Here is a 20,386-nt window from a genome sequence, read left to right on the forward strand (position 1 = left end):
ACCTGACCAATTACCGCCCCATCAGTCTACTCTCGATCATCAGTAAAGTGATGGAAGGTGTCATCAACAGTGCCATCAAGCGGCACTTGCTTAGCAATAACCTGCTCAGTGACGCTCAGTTTGGGTTCTGCCAGGGCCACTCAGCTCCTGACCTCATTACAAAGAGTCATTACAGAAGAGCTGAACTCAAGAGGTGAGGTGAGAGTGGCTGCCCTTGACATCAAGACAGCATTTGACGAAGTATGGCATCAAGGAGCCCTAGCAAAACTGGAGTCCTGGAGTCAATGGGAATCGGGGGTTGGGGGGGGGGGGGAGGTGGGGGGCGGAAAACTCTCTGCTGGTTAGAATCATACCCAGCACAAAGGAAGATGGTTAGAGTCATACCCAGCACAAAGGAAGATGGCTGTGGTTGTTGGAGGTCAATGATCTGAGCTCCAGGACATCACTGCAGGAGTACCTCAGGGTAGTGTCCTAGGCCCAACCATCTTCAGCTGCTTCATCAATGACCTTCGTTCAATCATAAGGTCAGAAGTGGGGATGTTCGCTGATGATTGCACAATGATCAGCACCATTCGTGACTCCTCAGATACTGAAGCAGTCCGTGTAGAAATACAGCAAGACCTGGACAATATCCAGGCTTGGGCTGAGAAGTGGCAACTAACATTCGTGTCACACAAGTGCCAGGCAATAACTACCTCCAACGAGAATCTAACCATCTCCCCTTGACATTCAATGGCATTACCATCGCTCAATTCCCCACTATCAACATCCAGCAGAAACTGAACTGGAGTAGTCATACAAATATCATGGTTACAAGAGCAGGTCAGAGGCGAGGAATCCTGCGGTGAGTAACTCACCTCCTGACTCCCCAAAGCCTGTCCACCACCTACAAGGCATAGGTCTGGAGTGTGATGGAATACTCTCCACTTGCCTGGATGGGTGCAGCTCCAACACTCAAGAAGCTTGACACCATCCAGGACAAAGCAGCCCGCTTGATTGGCACCCCATCTGCAAACATTCACTCCCTCCACCACCGACGCACAGTGGCACCAGAGTGAATCACCTACAAGTTGCACTGGAGCAACACACCAAGACTACTCAGGCAGCACCTTCCAAACCCACGACCTCTAGCACCTAGAAGGACAAGGGCAACAGTCACATGGGAACACCACCTCCCTGGCAAGTGACCCTCCAAGCCACACACCATCCTGATTTGGAACTATATTGCCGTTCCTTCACTGTCGCTGGGTCAAAATCCTGGAACTCCCTTCCTAACAGTACTGTGAGTGTACCTATGCCAGATGGACTGCAGCAGGACAAGGCGGCAGCTCACCACTACTTTCTGTGGACGTAAAAGAGACTCCAGGATGGTATGTTGCCTCCCTGGTGCCAGGGTCAAGGATGTCTCTGAACGGACAGGGGGCATTCTGAAGGGGGAGGGTAAACAGCCAGAGGTTGTGGGACACATCGGTACCAACGACATAGGCAGGAAGAGTGACGAAGTCCTGCAGGGGGAGTTTAGGGAGTTAGGTAGTAAGTTCAAAAACAGGACCTCTAGGGTTGTAATCTCTGGATTACTCCCTGTGCCACATGCCAGTGAGGCTAGAAATAGGAAGATGGTGCAGCTAAACACGTGGCTGAGCAGCTGGTGTAGAAGGGAGGGTTTCAGATATCTGGACCATTGGGCTCTCTTCCGGGACAGATGGGACCTGTACAAGAAGGACGGGTTCGATCTAAACTGGAGGGGCACTAATATCCTGGCTGCAAGGTTTGCTAGCGTCACTCGAGAGGGTTTAAACTAGTGTGGCAGGGGGGTGGGAACCAGAGCAGTAGGACATCTAGTGAAATAAATGAGGAGGACATAGTAAATAAGGCCAGTAGGACTAAGAGAAAGAGCAGGCAGGGAGATGTTGCGGAGCACAGCGGGACTGGTGGTCTAAAGTGCATTTGTTTCAATGCGAGAGGTATAACAGGTAAGGCAGATGAAATTAGAGCTTGGATTAGTACTTGGAAATATGATGTTGTTGCTATTACAGAAACTTGGTTGAGGGAAGGGCAGGATTGGCAGCTAAATGTTCCAGGCTTTAGAAGCTTCAGGCGGGATAGAGGGGGATGCAAAAGGGGTGGGGGAGTTGCATTACTGGTTAAGGAGAATATCACAGCTGTACTGCAGGAGGACACCTGAGGGGTCATGCAGCGAGGCAATATGGGTGGAGCTCAGGAATAGGAAGGGTGCAGTCACGATGTTGGGGGTTTACTACAGGCCTCCCAACAGCCAGCGGGAGGTAGAGGAGCAGATATGTGGACAGATTTTGGAAAGATGTAAAGGTAACAGGGTTGTGGTGGTGGGTGATTTTAACTTCCCCTATATTGACTGGGACTCACTTAGTGCTAGGGGCTTGGATGGGGCAGAATTTGTGAGGAGTATCCAGGAGGGCTTCTTGAAACAGTATGAAGATAGTCCAACTAGGGATGGGGCCATTCTGGACCTGGTATTGGGGAATGAGCCCGGCCAGGTGGTCAAAGTTTCAGTAGGGGAGCATTTCGGGAACAGTGACCATAATTCCATAAGTTTTAAGGTACTTGTGGATAAGGATAAGAGTAGTCCTCGGGGGAAGGTGCTAAATTGGGGGAAGGCTAATTATAGCAATATTAGGCAGGAACTGAAGAATTTAGATTGGGGGCGGCTGTTTGAGGGAAAATCAACAACTGACATGTGGGAGTCTTTCAAACGTCAGCTGATTAGAATCCAGGACCAGCATGTTCCTGTGAGGAAGAAAGACAAGTTTGGCAAGTTTCGGGACGCTTGGATAACACGGTATATTGTGAGCCTAGTCAAAAAGAAAAAGGAAGCATTTGTCAGGGCTGGAAGGCTAGGAACAGATGAAGCACTTGAGGAATATAAAGAAAGTAGGAAGGAACTTAAGCAAGGAGTCAGGAGGGCTAAAAGGGGTCATGAAAAATCATTGACAAACAGGATTAAGGATAATCCCAAGGCTTTTTATACATATATAAAGAGCAAGAGGGTAACCAGGGAAAGGTTTGGCCCACTCAAGGACAGAGATGGGAATCTATGGGTGGAGCCAGAGGAAATGGGCGAGGTGCTAAATGAGTACTTTGCATCAGTATTCACCAAAGAGAAGGACTTGGTGGATGATGAGCCTAGGGAAGGGAGTGCAGACAGTCTCAGTCATCTCATTATCAAAAAGGAGGAGGTGTTGGGTGTCTTACAAAGCATTAAGGTAGATAAGTCCCCAGGGCCTGACGAGATCTACCCTAGAATACTGAGGGAGGCAGGGGAAGAAATTGCTGGAGCCTTGACAGAAATCTTTGCATCCTCATTGGCTACAGGTGAGGTCCCAGAGGACTGGAGAATAGCCAATGTTGTTCCTTTGTTTAAGAAGGGTGGCAAGGGTAATCCAGGAAATTATAGGCCGGTGAGCCTTGCGTCAGTGGTAGGGAAACTATTGGAGAGGATTATTCGGGACAGGATTTACTCCCAATTGGAAACAAATGAACTTATTAGTGAGAGACAGCATGGTTTTGTGAAGGGGAGGTCGTGTCTCACTAATTTGATTGAGTTTTTTGAGGAAGTGACGAAGATGATTGATGAAGGAAGGACAGTGAATGTTATCTATATGGACTTTAGTAAAGCCTTTGACAAGGTCCCGCATGGCAGACTGGTACAAAAGGTGAAGTCACACGGGATCAGAGGTGAGCTGGCAAGATGGATACAGAACTGGCTCGGTCATAGAAGACAGAGGGTATCAGTGGATGGGTGTTTTTCTGAATGGAGGAATGCGACTAGTGATGTTCCGCAGGGATCAGTGCTGGGACCTTTGCTGTTTGTCGTATATATAAGTTATTTGGAGGAAAATGTAGCTGGTCTGATTAGTAAGTTTGCGGACAACACAAAGGTTGGTGGAGTTGCGGATAATGATGAGGATTGTCAGAGGATACAGCAGGATATAGATTGGTTGGAGACTTGGGCGGAGAAATGGCAGATGGAGTTTAATCCGGACAAATGTGAGGTAATGCATTTTGGAAGGTCTAATGCAGGTGTACAGTAAATGGCAGAACCCTGAGCAGTATTGACAGGCAGAGAGATCTGGGCGTACAGGTCCACAGTGGCAACGCAGGTGGATAAGGTAGTCAAGAAGGCATACGGCATGCTTGCCTTCATCGGTCGGGGCATAGAGTATAAAAATTGGCAAGTCATGTTGCAGCTGTACAGAACCTTAGTTAGGCCACAGTTAGAATATTGCATGCAATTCTGGTCGCCACACTGCCAGAAGGGTGTGGAGGCTTTGGAGAGGGTACAGAAGAGGTTTACCAGGATGTTGCCTGGTCTGGAGGGCATTAGCTATGAGGAGAGGTTGGAAAAACTCAGATTGTTTTCGCTGGAACGACGGAGGTGGAGGGGCGACATGATAGAGGTTTACAAAGTTATGAGCGGCATGGACAGAGTGGATAGTCAGAAGCTTTTTCCCAGGGTGCAAGAGTCAGTTACTAGGGGACATAGGTTTAAGGTGCGAGGGGCAAAGTTTGGAGGGGATGTGCGAGGCAAGTATTTTTACACAGAGGGTGGTGAGTGCCTGGAACTTGCTGCCAGGGGGAGGTGGTGGAAGCAGATACGATAGCGACGTTTAAGAGACATCTTGACAAATACATGAATAGGAAGGAAATAGAGGGATATGGGCCCCGGAAGTGCAGAAGGTGTTAGTTTAGGCAGGCATCAAGATTGGTGCAGGCTTGGAGGGCCGAATGGCTTGTTCCTGTGCTGTACTGTTCTTTGTTCAAGGGCAATTAGGGATGGGCAATAAATTCTGGCCGAGCCAGCGATGCCACATCCCATGAAAACAAATAAAAAAAAGACACTGAAAAACTGGCCCGAGAGGAGCAGATACTGAAACACTGACACCCTGTTACAGCTAGTGAGAGACAGACGTTGCACTGTTGCAGTTAGTGACAGGCAAACACCAGTCACTGACGCCCTATTACAGATACTAACGGGCAGACACTGGTAACTGACAGCCTGGTACAGTTAGTGGCAGACAGGGCAATAAATGTTGGCCAAGCCAGCGACACCCACATCCCATGAATGAATAAAAAAAAGACACTGGTCACTGACACTCTGTTCAAGTTAGTATACTGACACCCTATTACAGTTACGAATGGGCAGACACTAGTAACTGACTGGAACACACTGCATGAAGGGGTGGTAGAGACAGGAACCCTCACACTTGAGCACTTGAAACGCCATAGCATACAAGACTAGGGGCCAAGTGCTGGAAAATGGGATTAGAATAGATCGACTTGATGGCCGGCACGGTGGGCCGAAGGGCCTGTTTCTGTGCTGTACAACTCTGTGACTTTATTACAGTTAGTGGCAGACAGAGATTGATTACTGATGCCATTACATCTAGTGACAGGCACCGGCCACCGCTACCCTGTCCTTGCACCGACACTTTGTTACATTTAGTGGAAGAGACGGGTCACAGACATCGTGCAATTCGTGACAGGCAGATTCTGGACACTAACACCCTGTTACACTTTGTGGCAGACAGACACTGGTCACTGACACCCCTTGTTACAGTTATTGACAGACATCGGTCAGACAACCTGTTACAGTTCATGACAGACACCCATCACTGACACTCTGGTATGGAACATACAAAATAGGAGCAGAAGTAGGCCATTCAGCACCTCTAGCCTCCTCTGCCATTCAATAAGATCATGGCTGATCTGTTTATGTCTCGAATTCCACACTCCCATCTACCCCCGATAACCTTTGATTCCCTTGCCTAACAAAAATCTATCTATAATAATAGAAAACCAAAATACTGCAGATGCTGGAAATCTGAAATAAGAACAAGAAACGCTGGAAATACTCAGCAGGTCTGGCAGCATCAGTGGAGACAGAAGCAGAGGTCAGTGACTTTTCATTAGAATCTATCTACCACTGCCGTAAAAATATTCAACGACCCTGCCTCCAACACCAGAGAATTCCAAAGTCGCACAAAACTCAAGAGGAAAAATTTCGCCTCATCTCTGTCCTAAAAGGACGACCCCTAATTTTCAAACCTAGTTCTGGACTCACCCACAAGAGGAAACATCCTCTCCATATCCACCTTGTCAAGACCGTTCAGGATCTTATAAACTTCAAACAAGTCTCCTCTCATTCTTGTAAACTCTAATGAAAACAAGCCCAGTCTGTCCAACTTTCCTCATAAGACAACCCGCTCATTCCAGATAGCAATCTAGTAAACCTCCTCTGCACCGCCTTCAATGCATTTACATCCTTCCTTAAATAAGGAGACCAAAACTGCACACAGTATTCGAGATGTGGTCTTACCAATGCCCTCTATAATTGAAGCATAACATCCTTACTTTTATTTTCAATTCCTCTCGTAATAAAGGATAGCATTCCATTAGCCTTCTTTATTACTTGCTGTGCCTGCATACTAACCTTTTGTGACTCCTGCACTACAACTCCTAGATCCCTCAGCACCTCAGAACTCTGCAGTCGCTCAAGTTTAAGTAATACTCTGCTTTTTCATTCTTCCTGACAAAGTGAACAACTTCACATTTTCCCTTATTATACTCCATCTGCCAGATTTTTGTCTACACACTCAATCTATCTATATCAGACTGCAACCTCCTTATGATCTCTTCACAACATACTTACCTTTCAGTCTTTGTGTGATTTGTAAATTTAGCTACCATGCCATCGCACCCCTCATCTAAGTCATTGATACAAATTGTAAAAACTTGAGGCCCCAGCACAGACCCCTGCGGGACTCCACTCGTCACATCCTGCCAATCAGAAAAGGACCCATTTATGCATACTCTCTATTTTCTGCCAGCCAGCCAATCTTCTTCCTATGCTAATCTGTTACCCACTACACCAGGAGCTCCTACTTTGCACAGTAACCTTTTATGTGGCACCTTGTCAAATGCCTTCTAGAAATCCAAGTACAGTATGTCAATAGGCTCCTCTTTATTCACAGTGTATGTTTCTCGGGGGGGGGGGGGGGGGGTCAGTTAGCTCAGTTGGCTAGATGGCTAAAGTGTGCTGTGGAAAGACGGCAACAGTGTGGGTTCAATCCCCATACCGGCTGTGGTAGTTCATGGAGGCCTACCTCCTCGCCTTGCCCCATGCTTGAGGAGTGGTGACCCTTGTTTTCTGCCTCCCCCCCCACCCCACTTCTTGAACAGAGGGGTTATATTTGTTACTTTCCAGTCTGATGGAGCCTTGCCAGAATCTCACGAATTTTGAAAAATTAACACCAACGCATCTACGACCTCATTAGCCACCTCTTTTAAGACCCTAGAATGAAGCACATCAGGACTCGGGGACTTGTCAGCCTGCAGCTCCATCAATTTGCTCAGTACCACTTCCCTGGTGATTGTAATTTCCCCAAGTTCCTCTCTTCCTTCCACCTCCTGATTTACAGCTATTACTGGAATGATTTTGTATCCTCTATAGTGAAAACAGAAGCAAAATATTTGTCCATTTCAAACAAAAACAAAAAGTGCTGGAAATACTCAGCAGGTCCGGCAGCATCTGTGGAGAGAGAAGCAAAGCTAACGTTTCAGATCTGTGGCCTCTCATCAGAACTGGCAAAAATTAGTGAAGAATTAGGTTTTAACCAAGTGAAGGGGAGGAGGGTAGGGGAGAGAAAAAAAGGGAAAGGTGTTTGATAGGACAGAGGGAGATTAAATAACAAAGCTGTCCTGGGACAAAGGCAAAGCATGTGTTCATGCTTCTTCATTTCATCTGCCATTTCCTTCTTATCTATTATTAACTCTAGAGGACCAACACGCACTTTATTTACTCTTTTCCTTTTTAAATACCTGTAGAAACTCGTGCTGTTTTCACATTTACTCTTTTTTTCCTCCTGATTAACCTTCTAGTCATTCTCTCCTGTCTTTATATTCTGAACAATCATCTGACCTGCCACTCAGCTTTGTGCAATTATATGCTTTTTTCTTAAGTTTGATGCTTTCCTTAACTTCTTAAGTTAACCACGGATGGTGGGTCCTCCCCAAGGAATTTTTTTTTATAATAGCAATATACTTATCCTGAGTATTCTGAAATATCCCCTTAAATGTCTGCCACTGCTTCCCTATTAATCTATCTTCTAGCCTAGTAACCCAGTTCACTTCAGCTAGCTCAGCTTTCATGCCCACATAGTTGCCCTTATTTAAGTTTAAAATACGAGTCTTAGACCCACTCTTCTCTCTTTCAAACTGGATGTAAAATTCAATCATATCGTGGTCGCTGCTACTTAGAGGTCCCATTAAGTTGAGGTCATTACTTAATCCTATCACATTACACAATACCAAGTCTAATATAACCTGCTGTCTGGTTGGTTCCAGAACATGTTGCTCTAAGAAACTATCTCAAAAGCATTCTATGAACTCATCATCCAGGCTACTGTTCCCAATCTGATTTTTTCAAGTTTATATGTCGATTAAAATCACCCATGATTATTGCCATTCCTTTATCACAAGCACCCAATATTATTTCTTGTATACTTCGTCCTGCATTACGATTACGGTTAAGGGGCCTGAGACCACTCCCACTACAGACTTCTTTCCCCTACTATTCCTCATCTCCACCCAAACCGATTCTACATCCTGATCTCCTGAACCAAGGTCATCTCTAACTATTGCACCTATGCCATCCTTGATTAACAGTGCTACCCCTCCACCTTTACCTAGCTTTCTATTTTTCTTGAATGTCATATCCCCCTCAATATTCAGGACCCAATCCTTGTCATCCTGTAGCCACGTCTCTGTAATGGCTATCAGATCATATTTATTGACTTCAATGTACGCTATCAGTTTGTCAACTTTGTTATGAATGCTACTTACATTCAGATACAAACCCTTTAGTTTTGTCTTTTTGTTATCTTTGTAACAGCTAGCCTCGACTGTTGGTGTGGTCTTAGGTATTTTCTCTCTGACCCTTCCTGCCATTCTCTGACCTTTATTTCCCATATTACTATTCTGCTCTCCTGCCTTGACTTGACCCCTTGATTTGCTACATCTAACCAAGCTTAATCCCTCCCCCCACCTTGTTTAGTTTAAAGCCCTCTCTACCTCCCTAGTTATACGTTTGCTAGAAGACTGGTCCCAGCACAGTTCAGGTGTGCACTGTCCCAAAGGTACAGCCCTCACTTTCCCCAGCACTGGTACCACTTCTCCCACACCAGTCTTTGGCACATGGCTCAGGTAATAATCCAGAGATTATAACCCTTGAGCTTCTGCTCTTCAATTTGGTGCCTAGCTCCTCATATTGTATAAGCAGAACCTCTTTCCGAGTCATAGAGTTATACAGCACAGAAACAGGCCCATCGTGTCTGTGCCGGCCATCAAGCACCTATCTATTCTAACCTATTTTCCAGCACTTGGCCCGTAGCCTTGTATGCTATGACGCGTCAAATGTTCATCTCAATACTTCTTAAATGTTGTGAGACTTCCTGCCACTACCACCACTTCAGGCAGTGTGTTCCAGATTCCAACCACCCTCTGGGTGAAAAAATGCTTCCTCAAATCCTTTTTAAACCTCCTGTCCCTTACCTATGTCATGGACCACGACAAGTGGATCCTCCCCGTCCCACTCCAGGTTCCTCTCCAGCCCTGAGCAGATGTCTAGAACACAGCCTTCCGGACTCAGGCTCTCAGCTGCAGTGAACTGTGCGATCCCCCTCACAATACTAGCCCCTATTACCACTACATTCCTTTTGCCTCCCCCCACTTGAATGGCTTCCTGTACCACAGTACAGGCCAGTCTGCTCATCCACCCTGCAGACCTCGCTTTCACCCACACATATTGACAGTATAGTTAGTGACAGACAGACACCGGTCACTAACAGCCTGTTAGTCACTAATGGACAGGCACTGGTTACTGACAGCCTGTTAGTTGTTAATGGACAGACACTGGTTACTGACATACTGTTACAGTTAGTGACAGTCAGACACTGGTCACTGTTACAGGAAGTGACAGACAGACACTGGCCACTGTTACAGTTAGAGAACAGACAGATACTGGTCACTGACACGATGCTAGTTACAGACACTGGTCACTGACATATTGTTACAGTTAGTGACAGACAGACACTTCTTTTGGGCCTCCTTATCTCGAGAGACAATGGATACGCGCCTGGAGGTGGTCAGTGGTTTGTGAAGCAGCGCCTGGAGTGGCTATAAAGGCCAATTCTGGAGTGACAGGCTCTTCCACAGGTGCTGCAGAGAAATTTGTTTGTTGGGGCTGTTGCACAGTTGGCTCTCCCCTTGCGCCTCTGTCTTTTTTCCTGCCAACTACTAAGTCTCTTCGACTCGCCACAATTTAGCCCTGTCTTTATGGCTGCCCGCCAGCTCTGGCGAATGCTGGCAACTGACTCCCACGACTTGTGATCAATGTCACACGATTTCATGTCGCGTTTGCAGACGTCTTTATAACGGAGACATGGGCGGCCGGTGGGTCTGATACCAGTGGCGAGCTCGCTGTACAATGTGTCTTTGGGGATCCTGCCATCTTCCATGCGGCTCACATGGCCAAGCCATCTCAAGCGCCGCTGACTCAGTAGTGTGTATAAGCTGGGGATGTTGGCCGCTTCAAGGACTTCTGTGTTGGAGATATAGTCCTGCCACCTGATGCCAAGTATTCTCCGAAGGCAGCGAAGATGGAATGAATTGAGACGTCGCTCTTGGCTGGCATACGTTGTCCAGGCCTCGCTGCCGTAGAGCAAGGTACTGAGGACACAGGCCTGATACACTCGGACTTTTGTGTTCCGTGTCAGTGCGCCATTTTCCCACACTCTCTTGGCCAGTCTGAACATAGCAGTGGAAGCCTTACCCATGCGCTTGTTGATTTCTGCATCTAGAGACAGGTTACTGGTGATAGTTGAGCCTAGGTAGGTGAACTCTTGAACCACTTCCAGAGCGTGGTCGCCAATATTGATGGATGGAGCATTTCTGACATCCTGCCCCATGATGTTCGTTTTCTTGAGGCTGATGGTTAGGCCAAATTCATTGCAGGCAGACGCAAACCTGTCGATGAGACTCTGCAGGCATTCTTCAGTGTGAGATGTTAAAGCAGCATCGTCAGCAAAGAGGAGTTCTCTGATGAGGACTTTCCGTACTTTGGACTTCGCTCTTAGACGGGCAAGGTTGAACAACCTGCCCCCTGATCTTGTGTGGAGGAAAATTCCTTCTTCATTGGTCAATGACATACTGTTATAGTTAGTGACAGTCAGACAACGGCCACTGTTTCAGTTAGTGACAGACACTGGCCACCGACATACTGTTACAGTTAGTGACAGACAGACACTGGTCACTGACACGGTTACAGTTAGTGACAGACAGACACGGGTCACTGACACGCTGCTAGTTACAGACACTGGTCACTGACATATTGTTACAGTTAGGACAGACAGACAATGGCCACGGTTACAGTTAGTGACAGGCAGACACTGGTCACTGACATACTGTTACAGTTAGTGACAGACAGACACTGGTCACTGACAAGCTGTTACAATTACAGACAGACACTGGTCACTGACACGCCGTTACAGTTACAGACAGACACTGGTCACTGACACGCTGTTACAGTTAGTGACAGACAGACACTGGCCACTGTTACAGTTAGTGACAGACAGACACTGGCCACTGACATACTGTTACAGTTAATGACAGACAGACACCGGTCACTGACACGCTGTTACAGTTAGTGACAGACAGACACTGGTCACCGACAAGCTGTTACAATTACAAAGACAGACAGACACTGGTCACTGACATGCTGTTACAGTTACAGACAGACAGACACTGGCCACTGACATACTGTTACAGTTAATGACAGACAGACACCGGTCACTGACACGCTGTTACAGTTAGTGACAGACAGACACTGGTCACCGACAAGCTGTTACAATTACAAAGACAGACAGACACTGGTCACTGACATGCTGTTACAGTTACAGACAGACAGACACTGGTCACTGACATGCTGTTACAGTTACAGACAGACAGATACCGGTCACTGACACGCTGTTACAGTTAATAACAGACAGACCCTGGCCACTGTTACAGTTAGCAACAGACAGACACTAGTCACTGACACGCTGTTACAGTTAATGACAGAGAAACACTAGTCACTGACACGCTGTTACAATTAGTGACAGAGAAACACTGGTCACTGACACGTTGTTACAGTTAGTGACAGACAGACACTAGTCACTGACACGCTGTTACAGTTAGTGACAGAGAAACACTGGTCACTGACACGCTGTTACAGTAAGTGACAGAATGACACTAGTCACTGACACGCTGTTACAGTTAGTGACAGAGAAACACTGGTCACTGACACGCTGTTACAGTTAGTGACAGACAGACACTGGTCGCTGACACGCTGTTACAGTTAGTGACAGGCACTGGCCACTGGCATACAGTCAGTGTACTGACACCTGAGAGTCATAGAGTCATACAGCATAGAAACCGGCCCTTCGGCCCACCGCGTCCATGCCTTGTTGCTACAGTTAGTGGCAGACACGGGTCACAGACACTGTGCCACTGATGACAGGCAGACTCCGGTCACCAACATCCTGTTACAGTTAGTGACAGGCATTGGTCATTGGCACCCTGGTCTAGTTATTGACTGACAGACAGCGGTCACGGAGCGCCTGTTACAGTTGCTGATGGACAGATACTTGTGACTCACACCCTGTTACACATTTTGGCAGACAAACACCAGTCACTGAAACCTGTTAGCGACAAACAGACACAGGTCACTGACACTGTTACAATTGCAGACAGACAGCAGTCACTGACACCATGTTATAGTTAGTGACAGACAAAGACTGGTCACTAGCACCGTATTACAGCTCTTGACAGACAGACAGCGGTTACTGACAGCCTGTTATTGCTCGTGACAGACAGATAGTAGTCACTGATATACTCTTACAGTTAGCATACTGACACGGTTTTACAATTAGTGACAGACACTGATCACTGATATCCTTTCACATTTAAATGACAGACAGACATTGGTCACAGACATCCTGTCACACTTAGTGACAAACACTGGTTATTGACACCGTGCTCCGATAAACAGAGACTGACATACTGTTACAGTTACAGACAGACACTGGTCACTCACGCCATGTTACAGTTAGTGTCAGACAGCAGTCACTGACACCCTGCTACAGTTAATGATAGACAGACACCTCTCACTGACACCATGTTACTGTTAGTGACAGTTCAGTCACTGACACCATTTAGAGCACACCAATCAACGATACCCTGTTAGAGATGGTGACCGACAGCCACTAGTCACTGACACGCTGTTAGTGTCAGACCCCAGTCACTGACATCTTGTTACAGTCAGTGTCAGACATCTAGTTACAGTCAGTGTTAGACACCGGTCACTGATACCCTGTTATAGTTAGTGTCAGACACCAGTCACTGACATTACACAGTGCATTACAGATATCGGCCTGTTACAGATATGGGCAGACACCGGCCGATGATAGCCTGTTAAAATTAGTGACAGAGAAAGAGACAGTTCCCTAACCTATCATGACATAGTTCAGAGCTTGTCACCTGGAATCAGCAGGTTGCCGAAGCAGTATCCCGCAGTTCCTGCAATGGCATGTGCCCCTCGTCCTGTACACTGCACGTCCCGGATGCGGCCCCCAGTCCCTGTGGTAGCACCGCTGAATGGAGCAACACCTGAAATAGAGAAGAGAATCCAAACTAATTGAGAATCCCACCAGACTCTCGCTCACACCCGATGCGGAGGACCCCGCCTCGCTCACCCCCCGACGCGGAGGACCCCGCCTCGCTCACCCCCCGACGCGGAGGACCCTGCCTTGCTCACCCTCCGAAACGGAAGACCCTGCCTCGCTCACCCCCCGACGCGGAGGACCCCGCCTCGCTCACCCCCCCGACGCGGAGAGACCCGCCTCGCTCACACCCCCCGACGCGGAGAGACCCGCCTCGCTCACCCCCCCGACGCGGAGAGACCCGCCTCGCTCACCCCCCCGACGCGGAGAGACCCGCCTCGCTCACCCCCCCGACGCGGAGAGACCCGCCTCGCTCACCCCCCCGACGCGGAGAGACCCGCCTCGCTCACCCCCCCGACGCGGAGGACCCCGCCTCGCTCACCCCCCCGACGCGGAGGGCAAGGATCAGTAGTTGTGCCCCAGCTATTCACAATCTATATCAATGACTTGGATGTCATAGAGTTTATACGGCACAGAAACAAGCTCTTCGGCCCATCGTGACTGTGCCGGCCATCAAGCACCTAACTATTCTAATCCCATTTTCCAGCACTTGGCCCGTAGCCTTGTATGCTATGACGTTTCAGGTTTTCATCTAAATACTTCTTAAATGTTGTGAGGGTTCCTGCCTCTACCACCCCTTCAGGAAGTGTGTTCCAGATTCCAACCACCCTCTGGAGGCTTTGGAGAGGGTACAGAAGAGGTTTACCAGGATGTTGCCTGGTCTGGAGGGCATTAGCTATGAGGAGAGGTTGGAAAAACTCAGATTGTTTTCACTGGAACGACGGAGGTGGAGGGGCGACATGATAGAGGTTTACAAAGTTATGAGCGGCACGGACAGAGTGGATAGTCAGAAGCTTTTTCCCAGGGTGGAAGAGTCAGTTACTAGGGGACATAGGTTTAAGGTGCGAGGGGCAAAGTTTAGAGGGGATGTGCGAGGCAAGTTTTTTTACACAGAAGGTGGTGAGTGCCTGGAACTTGTTGCCGGGGGAGATGGTGGAAGCAGGTACGATAGCGACGTTTAAGAGACATCTTGACAAATACATGAATAGGAAAGGAATAGAGGGATACGGACCCCGGAAGTGCAGAAGGTGTTAGTTTAGGCAGGCATCAAGATCGGCGCAGGCTTGGAGGGCCGAATGGCCTGTTCCTGTGCTGCACTGTTCTTTGTTCTGCCTGAAAATATTTTTCCTCAAATCCCCTCTAAACCTCCTGCCCCTTACCTTAAATCTATGCCCCCTGGTTTTTGAACCCTCCATTAAGGGAAAAAGTCTCTTCCTATCTAACCTATCAATGCCCCTCATAATTTTGTATACCTCAATCATGTTCCCCCTCGGTCTTCTCTGCTCTAAGGAAAGCAACCCTATTCAATCCAGTTTCTCTTCATAGCTGAAATGCTCCAGCCCAGGCAACATCCTGGTGAATCTCCTCTGCACCCTCTCCAGTGCAATCACATCCTTCCTGTAGTGTGGTGCCCAGAACTGTACACAATACTAGAGCTGTGGCCTAACTAGTGTTTTATACAGCTCCATCATAACCTCCCTGCTCTTATCTTCTATTCTAATAAAGGCAAGTATCCCATATGCCTTCCTAACCACCTTATCTACCTGTGCTGCTGCCTTCAGTGATCTATGGACAAGTACACCAAGGTCCCTCTGTATTTTCTAGGGTCCTACTATCCATTGTACATTCCCTTGCCTTGTTAGTCCTCCCAAAACGCATCACCTCACACTTCTCAGGATTAAATTCCATTTGCCATTGCTCCACCCATCTACATCGTGCTGTAATCTAAGGCTTTCCTCCTCACTACTTATGACGCCACCAATTTTCATGTCATCCGTGAACTTACTTATCATACCTTTTATATTCACGTCTAAATCATTAATGTACACTACAAACAGCAAGGGTCCCAGCACCGATCCCTGTGGTACACCACTGGTCACAGGCTTCCACTCACAAAAACAACCCTCGACCATTACCCTCTGTTTCCTGCCACTAAGCCAATTTTGGATCCAATTTGCCAAATTGCTCTGGATCCCATGGGCTCTTACCTTCTTAACCAATCTCCCGTGCGGGACCTTATCAAAAGCCTTACTGAAGTCCATGTAGATTACATCAACTGCTTTACCCTCATCTACACATCTAGTCACCTCCTCGAAAAATTCAATCAAGTTAGTTAGACACGATCGCCCCCTGACAAAGCCGTGCTGACCATCCCTGATTAATCCCTGCCTCTCCAAGTGGAGATTAATCCTGTCCCTCAGAAATTTTTCCAATAGTTTCCCAACCACTGATGTTAGACTCACCGGCCTGTAATTACCTGGTTTCTTCCTACTACCCTTCTTGAATAATGGTACCACATTCGCTGTCCTCCAGTCCTCTGGCACCTCTCCCGTGGCCAGGGAGGATCTGAAAATTTGTGTCAGAGCCCCTGCTATCTCCTTCCTTGCCTCACATAACAGCCTGGGATACACCTCATCTAGGCCTGGGGATTTATCCACTTCTAAGCCCACTAAAACATCTCATACTTCCTCCCTTTCAATGCTAATCTGTTCAGGCATATCACAATCCCCCTCCCTGATCTCTACACCTGCATCATCCTTCTCCATAGTGAACACAGATGAAAAGTAATCATTTAAAGCCTCACCTATATCCTCCGGCTCCACACACAGATTGCCACTTTGATCCCTAATGGGCCCTACTCTTTCCCTGGTTATCCTCTTGTCCTTAATATACTTATAAAACACCTTGGGATTTTCCTTAATCTTGCGCGCCAGTGTTTTTTCATGCCCCCTCTTCGCTCTCCTAATTACTTTTTTTTTTAAGTACTCCCCTACACTTTCTATACTCCTCTAGGGCCTCCGCTGTTTTCAGCACTCTGAATCTGCCATAAGCCTCATTTTTTTTCCTGATCCAATCCTCCACATCCCTTGACATCCAGGGTTCCCTGGACTTGTTAGTCCTACCCTTCACCTTAATGGGCACATGTTGGCTCTGAACCCTCACTATTTCCTTTTTGAACGACTCCCACTGGCCTGATGTAGACTTTCCTACAAGTAGCTGCTCCCAGACCACTTTGGCCAGATCCTGTTTGATCATATTGAAATCGGCCTTCCCCCAATTCAGTACCTTTATTTCCAGTCCATCTTTGTCCTTTTCCATAACTACCTTAAATCTTAGAGTAATGGTCACTATCCCTGAAATGCTCCCCAACTGGCACTTCTACCACTTGTCCGGCTTCATTCCATAGGATTAGGTCCAGTACTGCCCCTTCTCTTTTAGGACTTTCTACGTACTGGCTCAAAAAGCTCTCCTGTATGCACTTTAAGAATTCCACCCCCTTTAAGCCTTTTGCACTAAGACTATCCAAGTTGATATTAGGTAAGTTGAAATCCCCTACAATAATAACCTATTATTTTTGCACCTCTCTGAGATTTGCCTCCCTATCTGCTCCTCTATGTCTCCCTGATTGTTTCGAGGCCTGTAGTAAACACCCAGCCAAGTGATTGCCCCCTTTTTGTTTTTAAGTTCTACCCATATGGCCTCATTTGAGGAACCTTCTGAGATATCATCCCTCCTTACTGTAGTAATTGACTCCTTGATCAACAGTGCAATGCCACCTCCTCTTTTACACCCTCCCCTGTCACGCCTGAAGATTCTATACCCCGGAATATTGAGCTGCCAGTCCTGCCCCTCCCTCAACCATGTCTCTGTGATAGCAATAATATCATATTCCCATGTGTTAATGAATGCCCTCAATTCATCTGTCTAACTAGTAAGACTCCTTGCATTAAAATAAATGCAATCCAGCATGTGGGGACCAAATGTAATATTTCCAAGTTTGTTGAGACAAAACTAGATGGAAATGTGAGTTATGAGGAAGATGCAAAGAGGCTTCAAGTAGTTTTAGACAGGCTTAGTGAGTTGGCAAGAACATGGCTGATGGACTATGTGAAGTTATCCACTTTGGCAGGAAAAGCAGAAATGGAGAGTAGTTCTCACATGATGAGAGATTGGGAAGTGTTGATGTCCAAAGGGACCTGGGTGTCCTTGTTCATAAGTCACTGAAAGCTAACATGCAGGTGCAGCAATTGGGAAGGCAAATGGTATGTTGGCTTCATTGTAAGAGGTTTTGAGTACAGGAGCAAAGAGGCATTGCTGCTATTGTGGAGAGTCTTGGTGAGACTGCACCTGGAGCATTGTGTATAGTTTTGGTCTCCTTACGTAAGGGAGGATATACCTGCTAAAGAGCGATTGTAATGAAGGTTCATTCGACTGACCCCTGGGATGGCGGGATTGTCCTATGAAGAGAGACTGAGGAGACGGAGTCTGTATTTGAGAGTTTAGAAGAATGAGAGGTGATCTCATTGAACATACAAGATTCTTACAGGACTCAACAGGGTAGATGCAGGAAGGATATTTCCCCGGATTTTAGAGGGGGTGGGGTGGGGTGGGGGGGGGGGGGAGATGCGCCATCTAGAACCAGGGGACACAGTCTCAGAATAAGGGGCAGGCCATTTAGGATTGAGATAAGGAGGAATTTCTTCACTCAGAAGGTGGTGAATCTATGGAATTCGCTATCCCAGAGGGCTGTGAAACTATGCTCAAGACAGAGATCAACAGATTTCTACATATCAAAGACATCAAGGGATATGGGGTTAGTGTGAGAAAGCGACGTTGAGGTAGATGATCAGCCATGATCTAGCAAAGCAGGCTTGAGGGGCCGAATGAACACTTCCTGCTCATATTTCCTGTTCCATCACACCCACATCTGACACTGAGAATCACATCTCAGTAACACTCAGACTCGAAGAATCACCCTTACAGACACTCACCTGTGGGGAAGTTGTGTGTTTCCGCAGTGAAGATTACGTGTCTCGTTGTTTTTTGTACCTCCACCTTGCTCGCACGCCACTGGTCGCTGGGGTAGAGACACTCAACAACTTTCCCCAAAATCGCACTGTAGACCAAGTAAAACTCTTAAAAGGCTTCACTTCTCTTGTGGCTGCGATACCCAGCCACCCCCCACTGCCCCCGTGTCTCAATGACCCTCCTCGCCACGTCACTCGTCTCAATGACTCTCCTCGCATCGTCCCTCGTCTCAATGACCCTCCTCGCCACGTCCCTCGTCAATGACTCTCCTCGCATCGTCCCTCGTCTCAATGACCCTTCTCGCCACGTCCCTCGTCTCAATGACCCTCCTCGCCACGTCCCTCGTCTCAATGACCCTCCTAGCCACGTCCCTCGTCTCAATGACCCTCCTCGCCACGTCCCTCGTCTCATTGACCCTCGCCACGTCCCTCGTCTCATTGACCCTCGCCACGTCCCTCGTCTCAATGACCCTCCTCGCCACGTCCCGCGTCTCATTGACCCTCGCCACGTCCCTCGTCTCAATGACCCTCCTCACAACATCCCTCGTCTCAATGACCCTCCTCACAACATCCCTCGTCTCAATGACCCTCCTCACCACATCCCGAGTTTTAATGACCCTCCTCACCACATCCCGCGCCTCATTGACCCTCACCACGTCCCTCGTCTCAACGACCCTCCTCACCACATCTCTCGTCTCAATGACCCTCCTCACCACATCTCTCGTCTCAATGACCCTCCTCACCACATCCCTCGATTCAATGACCCTCCTCACCACATCCCTCGTCTCAATGACCCTCCTCACCACATACCTCGTCTCAATGACCCTCCTCGCCACGTCCCTCGTCTCAATGACCCTCCTCACCACGTCCCTCGACTCAATGACCCTCCTCACAACATCCCTCGTCTCAATGACCCTCCTCACAACATCCCTCGTCTCAATGACCCTCCTCACCACATCCCGCGTCTTAATGACCCTCCTCACCACATCTCTCGTCTCAATGACCCTCCTCACCACGTCCCTCCTCACCACATCCCACGTCTCAATGACCTTCCTCACCACATCCCTCGTCTCAATGACCCTCCTCACAACATCCCTCGTCTCAATGACCCTCCTCACAACATCTCTCGTCTCAATGACCCTCCTCACCACATCTCTCGTCTCAATGACCCTCCTCACCACATCCCTCGTCTCAATGACCCTCCTCACCACATCCCTCGTCTCAATGACCCTCCTCGCCACGTCCCTCGTCTCAATGACCCTCCTCGCCACGTCCCTCGTCTCAATGACCCTCCTCGCCACGTCCCTCGTCTCAATGACCCTCCTCGCCACGTCCCGCGTCTCAATGACCCTCCTCGCCACGTCCCGCGTCTCATTGACCCTCGCCACATCCCTCGCCTCAATGACCCTCCTCACCACATCCCTCGTCTCAATGACCCTCCTCACCACGTCCCTCGTCTCAATGACCCTTCTCGCCACGTCCCGCGTCTCATTGACCCTCGCCACGTCCCTCATCTCAATGACCCTCCTCACCACGTCCCTCGTCTCAATGACCCTCCTCACCACATCCCTCATCTCAATGACCCTCCTCGCCACATCCCTCGTCTCATTGACCCTCGCCACGTCCCTCGTCTCAATGACCCTCCTCGCCACGTCCCACGTCTCATTGGCCCTCGCCACATCCCTCGTCTCAATGACCCACCTCACCACGTCCCTCGTCTCAATG

General features: G+C 48.2%; 1 protein-coding gene across 4 annotated transcripts in view; it reads right to left on the minus strand.

Moving 5' to 3' along the window:
* The window catches only part of pfas (phosphoribosylformylglycinamidine synthase), a 213,259-nt gene that overhangs the window by 63,249 nt on the left and 129,624 nt on the right, over nt 1-20,386 (minus strand). For all 4 annotated transcript variants that reach the window (XM_068051309.1, XM_068051306.1, XM_068051307.1 and 1 more), the window contains exons 8-9: nt 18,626-18,750; nt 13,612-13,740 (exon numbers count right to left, since the gene is read on the minus strand). In XM_068051309.1, coding sequence (XP_067907410.1) covers nt 13,612-13,740; nt 18,626-18,750 — 254 coding nt within the window. The remainder of the gene's footprint in view (nt 1-13,611; nt 13,741-18,625; nt 18,751-20,386) is intronic.

This window comes from Heterodontus francisci, chromosome 19 (assembly GCF_036365525.1).
Source record: "Heterodontus francisci isolate sHetFra1 chromosome 19, sHetFra1.hap1, whole genome shotgun sequence".
Taxonomy (NCBI): Eukaryota; Metazoa; Chordata; class Chondrichthyes; order Heterodontiformes; family Heterodontidae; genus Heterodontus; species Heterodontus francisci.